General features: G+C 53.1%; 1 protein-coding gene across 1 annotated transcript; it reads left to right on the top strand.

Moving 5' to 3' along the window:
• Positions 1–2,895: 2,895 nt before the first annotated feature.
• TAL1 (TAL bHLH transcription factor 1, erythroid differentiation factor) lies at positions 2,896–7,250 on the top strand (the record flags this gene model as incomplete). Its single annotated transcript, XM_079535481.1, has 3 exons — positions 2,896–3,545; positions 4,026–4,117; positions 6,719–7,250. The coding sequence occupies 3 exons, from the start codon at positions 2,896–2,898 to the stop codon at positions 7,135–7,137; spliced, it is 1,161 nt and encodes a 386-aa protein (XP_079391607.1). The 3' UTR covers positions 7,138–7,250.
• Positions 7,251–8,276: the final 1,026 nt, after the last annotated feature.

Genomic DNA, 8,276 nt, shown 5'->3' on the forward strand with positions numbered 1-8,276 from the left:
GGCACCGTCCCATTCCCCTGTTCCCGTTCCCAGCTTCTCGTCCCCACGAGCCCCAGCCCCGACGGGGCGCGCTCCCGGCTCCGGCCCTTTCCCCCTTTCTTCCTTTTCCCCTTTTTCCTGCACGCTCTGCCGTAGGCTCGGCCTGAGCTCTCCCCAATTCTCCCGTCCCAAATTTCCCGAGGTCGAGCCGTGCCCGATCCCTCCCCATCCTCCAGTGAGGATGCTCAGCCACCCCAGTCGGGGCGCTAATAAAGGACACCCGCACTGCAGCGGGGCATGGATGGGGCCAGAGCAGCCCCACGCCCCTTCCCTCTCTCTTTCAGCATCCCCACCAATTTATTTTGGCTCATTAAATTTAATTAAGAATGGAGTATGTGCTCAAAAAAAAAAAAAAAAAAAAAAAAAAAAGGCACCCAACAAAATGCAGGGGGCAATAATAACCTCTGAGAGGACTAAAATAAAGAATCGCCATTCAGACTCGGGCAGCACAGTGTAATATTTTATTACTCCTTTTTTTTTTTTTTTTTTTTTTTTTTTTTTTTTTTTGCAGTGTCTTTTTAAGAGCATCTAAGCACACACACATAAAAAGCTAGAAGGCATTCCGGAGTTATTCCTATGCATATCCCTGCAATAATTTTCCGCTTTCCTTCGATAAAATTGCCAAATAATAATGAATCATTTCATAAATAATGGGTTTAGAAGCTTATCAGGGCAGGCGGGCCACTGCTGGGGCTTTATCTCTCTCGGCCACATTGCAGTAGTGTTCCGCTCTCCATACTAAATAGGAAACTGGACGTGATGTGGAATTAGAGCCTCCCCAGCTGAAGCCACCCCACATTACTACAAATATAGCCGCCATGCGTAGGCCACAAAATGGCTCCACTCACTTTTCCCAATGAAAAGCAAATGGTGAGTGGGGAGGGATCGGGCCCCGCAGCGGGATGGAGCTGGAGGGGGGCACGGTGGGGGGCGGGGAGGGGGGGATTTTTGGGGCATGCGGGGGTCTTCTGCAGTGTGTTAAAGACAGGTGAAAGGGGGAAAAAAAACACAAAAACAAATGCGGCTTTTCCACGGTTGGGCTTTATTTTTTCTGTTGTTCTCCTTTGATGGGGGGGGGAGGAGGGGGCTGAGGTTGCCTTTCCTTGCTCACCCCCCACCCGGGCGCGGCCCCCACTATCGGGGCTCTGTGGGGCCATGCAGGGCGAAGCAGGGCGATGTGGGGAGATGCCCACAGCCCCGCCGGGGGGGGCCGACGTGAACCGACCGCCGGGCGGCTCATGGGGGTTTCTCCCCACCCCGTTCCCCATCCCTTTTCCGCTACGTTTTGGGGGGTAATTCTCCCCACCATGGGCACAGGGAGAGGTGCGCGGCCGGGGTGGAAATTTCCTGCCCATCCACGGCCGCAAAACAAAAGGAGTTGGAGGCGCAGAACAGAACGGGTGGGGATTTCATGCCCTCCCCCCCCCTCCATTTTCTCCGTGCATTTACCCCAAAACGAAACGAAAACGCCGCAGATGCGGGGCATTTTTTTGGTTTATTTCGTTTTAACGAAAAAAGAAAAAAAACCCAAAATCCAGAGTAGAAACCGACGGGATTATTCCGTTGTTTAACGAAAAGCAAAGCCGCCGCTCGGCATTTCGCTGCGGGGGGGGGGGCACGGACGGCTCTCTTCCTGTTGATCGCAGCGGGGCCGCTCCGGACGGACACCGGCCCCGATCCTCCGCGCTGTGCTCCGCGGCTCCGGGAGCGGCCCCGCCGCTATTCGCGGCCCCATCGGAACGAACCAACCCCGACCCCATCCGCAATCTCCTTCCCGAAGAGACAAATCCAAAAAATCCACCTGATTCAGCCCCAAAATATGTGGGTTTTTTTTCCTTCTCCTTTTTTCCCTCCTTTTACTTTTCTTTATTAATGCTTCCCCTAGATATATTATAATTTTTTCCCCTAAATAAACCAGCTTTCTCCTTGAATTTATCATCCTTTTCCCCCATAGACACCAGTTCTCCCCGCTCCGCACAGGTTCGGGCCGTGTGCCGGGGCCGTGCGCCTTGCCCCCGTCCCCGCTGTGCCATTCCCGTGTCCCCCAGACCCACCCTCTCTCTCCCTTTCTCTCCCCCCCTTCTCTTCCTCCCAGGCTTTAGCAGTTTTATCCCGATGCGGGTGTCCTTCCTCTCTGTAAAATCGTAAGTACCTCGAGGTGGGAGGAGTAAATTCAGCCTGACACTGAGAGCGCTTTTGTTGAAACGGGAGAGACTCGCGGTGTCCCTACTTAAATATGACACATGTGAGTAATCTCTTCCTATACAATATGGGAATAGGCAATTAGATGCTCTTTCTGGAGGGCTGGCAGGGTGGGGGGAGGCAGTAAAGCTTCGGGTTGAACGGTTGATATTATTCTTACTATGATTATAATTATTATAGATGGAGAGATGTGATCAAAATAATAATAATAATAATTTTCTCTGGGGTTGGATCAACCCAGGAATGATAATAATTGACCCAAAGAGAAGCAGCGGGGATGTCGGGAATGAGATCTGCTCCGTTATGTATAGGGAGAGGAAAAAAAGAAAGAAAGGTAGAAAGAAAGAAAGAAAGAGCTAGGAGGGCGGTGGGAGAAGTAGTCGCGATAGTGCTGCCCGCCCTCGGCTCTGTCGCGATAGTTTCGTTATGGGGGAGAAAGAAGGGAGCGGGGCCGCATACAATTGCCGTGCGCGGCCGCGGTTGCTTCGAGCCGGGGCCCCTTCCTCCTTCCTGCTGAGCTCATGGGGGTGCGGGGCTTTGTGTGAGCGCTTCTCCCCCCCATTCGGCAGCGCCTGAAGCTTGGTTTCCATGTTGAAAATTAATAACAATTATTCTAATACGAATAAAGTACAAATTCCACCCCAGTGGGCCGAAATGTCCTCGAAACGGAGCTGGGAGAACCTCCGGCCTCCTTCCAGTTCCCCGTCCCTATGGGTGCGGTGCATCCCCAGGGTCACGGTACAGGGGTACAATGGATGTGGGGGGGAGGGAGAGGGGGTTGTTGCCGTGACGTCACGCCGCCGCTGCGTGACGTCACGCGGCCGAAACGGGGGGACCCCCCTGTCGGCTTCGGGCCGCCCCGAGCGCTGCTCTCCCCGCAGGACGATGGACAGGCCGCCCGCCCCGCCGCCCCCCAGCAGTGACCCCCGCGATGCCCGCCGCCACGACCCCGAAGCGGAGCCCACGAGCGAGCCCGACAGCAGCCGCGGGGGCATGGAGCCGCCGGCCGAGCCCCAGCTGCTGCTCAACGGGGCGGCCAAAGAGGCGGGCCGACCCTCCCCCGGGCCCCCCGCCGCCGCCGTGCCCGTCATCGAGCTGGTGCGCCGGGGGGGCTCATTGGACATAAAAAGCCGAGAGGCGGCGGGGGAAGCGATGCAGAGAGCGCCGGGCGCCGAGCCGTGCCGCGCCGCCGAAGCCGCCTGCGAAGCCCGCATGGTGCAGCTGAGCCCCCCCGCGCTGCCGCTGCAGCCCCCCGGCAGGGCCATGCTCTACAACCTGGGGCAACCGCTGGGCACCATCGGCAGGTTCGTGCCTCCCCCCGCTCCCCACCGCGTCCCCGGGGCTGAGGGAAAGGAGAGGAGGGAAGGGGGGATGTTTGGGGAGGAGAAGAGGAGGGCTGAGTCATCGCCAAAAAAAAAAGAAAAAGGCAAACTTTGCGAAGGAAGAAAGGAGGGAAGAAAAAAAAAAAAAAAAGAAAAGAAAAAAGAACAGAACGAAAATCCGTCGTTCCCAGAGGGGGGGGAAAAAGCCTGGCAGAAATACCACGGGCTGAGCCGATATGGGGCGTTTCGCTGTGGTCCTGTGGTGGGGTATAGGGAGGAAAGAGGCTGAGCTGTGCGGTGCTCCCCGAGCTCCTCCGCTCAGCCCCAGGGGTGGAAAATGGCCCCACGGGCACAGCGCGGATCCCACGCCGGGGGTCCCTTCCATCCCCCGTGGGCTCCGGGGTCCTTGAGCATCCCCCCAGAGGTCGGGGCCGCCTCACGCCGCTCTGCCTCTGTTTGCAGCGGGTTCTTCGGCGAGCCGGACTCCTTCTCCATGTACGGCAGCAACCGGGTGAAGAGGAGACCGTCGCCCTACGAGATGGAGATTACCGACGGTGAGTACGGTGAAAAGCACAAAACGTGAAGGGGAAATATGGTGGGATGCGGCGGGTGCTTCGCGCTCGGGGAAGGCACAGCACAGATCTGTGTGCAGTGTGGGTGGTGCCATTGGGTTGGGGGCAGCCGGCCTCACAGGTCGCTCTGAGACGAACGGCAGAGGAAGGCACCGTGCTGGGGGCTGTGCTGAGGTGCGGGGTCCGACGGTGGGGATGGGTTGGTGGTTGGACTGCATGGTCTTAAGAGGTCCTGCCCAACCTCAGCGATTCTATGGTTATAGAAATAGACATGCTGTATTCTAATAAGTAGACAATATTTGATCGTACCCGAATTTTTGGCTCCAGGTGTTTATAGGTAGGGCTGAATCTTGCAGACCCCACCTCATGTAAATTTGCAAAATTAGGATCAGTTTGAGGTGGAATACAAGTACCGGATGGTGCCATGAGGAGTCAGCACGTGTCACCAGTGCTGGGCTGTCCCTGTGCTCCCATGGGCTCAGATGGTGATGGCACACTGCAGGGGACAGCACTTAGTGATGGTGCCACTCTGTACAAAACATACACGGGGAGACAGAGATGTGAAAAGTTATCTGAGAGGATACTCCGTAATTTTGGAAGCTTGTCTTCTTGCTGGTTTTCTTTGGATCTGTAATTACAATTACAATTTAATAAGCATGGATCAATCCATTGATTGGAACAAAATCCAGGTATAACTTTGCAGCCAACTGCTTGGCTTAAATAGGGGGCTTCTCTATGAGAAATGAAGATCTTCCATGAGCTTCCATACAGCTAAGGGGTATTTTAAATTTCTCCACTGCTTGACACACTTTGCCCCAACCATGTTCTTCTAAGAATATGGTTAATTTAGTTGCTGGCACTGATGCAAGAACCAAACATTGTAGTGGTGTCAGAATTTGTTGTATTCTTGATCTTGTTTGGGGAGGAAAATGGACAGGTCAGTGTTTGATTTCAGCATTTCATGAGACATTGCCTCTTAGTAGGCAGCTTCCTGTAAATGAGATGTGCTGGAAGCCTGTGAAGATTGAGATTTTGGGATAATTAACATGATCCACATTTCTTTTCCTTATTCCTTTATGAGTGCAAAAAGATGTTAAGCTGCACCTCCTAAATCCAGGACTGTGTGCTGTTTTGTCCAGAAAGAGCATTTAAGAGCAGGAATTGTGTTGCTGTAGGAGATGACAGCACGTTGTCACTGCACTCAGCAGAGCCAGGCAGCTGTGGTGGCTGAAGTCCCTTTGGTCCCCACAGAGGAGAGACGGTGTGTGATGGGAATCCCACAGCCCATCCTTTAGGGTGCAACTCATCAGCACGTTAATTGAACACTTCATTTGTTCATTTTGTTAATTGAACACATCTGTGGTGACTTTCACTGCCTGTGATGTTCCCTATTCCTTCCAGCATGGCCACTCTCCCGTAGTTTCTTGAGGTTGCTGCGTTCTTCCATAGTCAGTGTGTCCTGGAGGTGAGGATGGAGATGGCTGATGGCAGTGTCTCCTTCCACACACTGCTTTCTGTGGATCCAAGGACCTGCAGTCCTGATTTTACTTCTGGGCAGACTTCTGCTTTGTGTCTCTCCCAGCATAGAGGCAGTGTCACCTCATGCCATCAGGAGCTGCCTCGATGAGCTGAAAAGAGAACTGATAGAGGGAGAATGGATGATTGCATTCCTGAGCAGAGGAATACCTCCTGTTACATGCCCTACAGGAATATGGCTGTAAAACTAGAAATTTAGCTGGCACTGACAGTAGCAGAGCCAAATGGTCATCACTGGCAATTGGGAGACCCTTCTCCAGTCAGTGTCTGATGGAGAATCCTTGCACTGATGAGCAAGAGGGAGCAGGAGGTCCATGGGCCAGCTGGAAAGCTGCTTTGTCCTCCTCCCATGGTCACCCTTGAGGCAAGGACACTGCTTCCACTGTGTGTTACACCAGAGTGAGTCCTGCTGCCCCATCACATGAAGCACCTGGAGGGCTGGTGATCTCTGCCAGATCTCCTGATCCTGGTGACATCAGGGCAGAAGGAAGATGTTGGGATCTTGGAGCTGTTAAATCCTCAGCTCATGCCAATTTCCCCTGTCCCAGTGATGTGACTTTTGGGATAGAAAAATAAAGCCATCTGGTGAGCTAGCCTTTTAATAGGATCTTTGTTGCTGAGATACCCTAAAAATACATGTAATGGTGAGCCACCCTCCTTGGAGAGCTAAATTTAGGCATCTCAGGGGGCATCTAGAAAGGTGCAATTCAACTTTTCCCTTCCATTGAACAGGAGCTGTGGCTGTTGCGGCTCCTTGGTTAGCTTCCTGCTAGTTGGAAACTCTTGGTCCCATGCCTTGATGATGGGACTAAAATAAATAGAGTAACTTGAGAAATGAGCAAATTATTAAATGACCGGAGAGATGGTGGAGATTCAAGAACCATGGAGATGAGAGACCGAGGGACGCGGTTTTGGACACTATTGGTGGTAGCTGGATGGTTGGACTGGGTGATGTCAGAGATCGTTTCCAACCTTAACGATCGTGTAGTGCTATGATTCTACGAGCCGGTGGGCGCTGCTAATAACTGTGTGCCATTGCAATTGCAGGTCCTCACACGAAGGTGGTCCGCCGCATTTTCACCAACAGCCGGGAGAGGTGGAGGCAACAGAACGTGAACGGAGCCTTCGCGGAGCTCCGCAAACTCATCCCCACGCACCCGCCCGACAAAAAGCTGAGCAAGAATGAGATTTTGCGCCTGGCTATGAAATACATCAACTTCCTGGCCAAGCTGCTCAACGACCAGGAGGAGGAAGGAAACCAAAGGGGTAAAGTGAACAAAGACTCGGGGATAGTTCAGGAAGACCTCCTGCAGGACATGCTGTCTCCGAACTCCAGCTGTGGAAGTTCTTTGGATGGAGCAGCGAGCCCGGACAGCTTCACAGAGGAGCACGACACGCTCGACTCCAAGCACGCACGGAACCTGCACCATGCCATCCTCCCTGTTGAAGGCAGCGCGCAGCGGTGATGACCCCAAATCACTCCCCGAGCGCTCAGAGAAGGGTGGCGAGACCCAGGTGGGTGGGATTTGGGACCTTCGGCTCCCCGTCTGCTCGGCCCAGGTTGGCACGTTGGCCAACCGAATGGGATGGACGCTCGGTGTTTAGGTACGGGATCGTACGAAGAAGAAAAGCGTTGAAGTCGTCTTCGTTGTACATACTGACTCTGAGGATGGGAGGGGAATGCAGCCAGCACCCCTCCAACATTCTGAGGGTTTTTTGGACCGCCTGAGGGTCACTTCTCAAGCAGTCTTGAGGCTGGGACGTGAGGAACGAAACACAGGGCTGTGGAGCACAAGCAACTGGTCCGAGCCATGCTCCCGTTGACCAAGACCTTCTGACTGTATCTTTTTAACGAGGTGAAAAATACCCTCAGCAAAAGAACTATTAAAAGGATTGAGACTTTCTTTTTCCTCTCTCTCTCTCTCTCTTTTTTTTTTTTTAATTGTTTTCGTCCCCTTTCCTTTCCCTTCTACCTAAAGTTGGATAGTTTGGGGTGTTGTATTTATGACGTGAGATTCCTTCTGTTCAACGCCGTCATGCAGTATCCACTGAACATAAAGGTACATAGGGTGTTCTGTGCTCCCCACCACCCCCTGAGCCCCCTTCCCTGTGCTGTAACACAGCAGGTGAGATCCTGCAGTGATCTCCCTCAAGTTTCCCCAGAGGTTTCTGTAGGGCTGAGCTTCTCTCAAGGAAGATGAAACTCAGAATTGGTTAAGGAGAGAAAAGGTGACTAGCAATGCCCTCCCCTTGAACCAGGGACTTTTTTGAATGAAAAAAAAGTGAAAGGAATCAATGATGCATCAACAGTTTGAGTGTACATAGGGTTATAAAAGGGTTTCAGTGGTATGCTTTGAACTTCTTGGTTTTGTTGTGTGAAAGTAGTGGTGGTAGTGCACCCCTGCAAGCACCCACAGACTGGATGCAATTAGACAGCAGGAGGCCGTTGATTGGCTGAGGCTGGTAGGAGCCACAGCCTTGTTGTATCTCCTGGCCTGGGGTGAATGCTAAGAGCACTGATGGGATCATCCCGAGGTCTTAGGGGCTGCAGAGCTGGTTTGGGACCAAGTGTCAGTGCTCTGTGGTTCCTCTGTTTCTGGTTCCT

Source organism: Tetrao urogallus, assembly GCF_951394365.1.
Source record: "Tetrao urogallus genome assembly, chromosome: 5".
NCBI lineage: Eukaryota > Metazoa > Chordata > Aves > Galliformes > Phasianidae > Tetrao > Tetrao urogallus.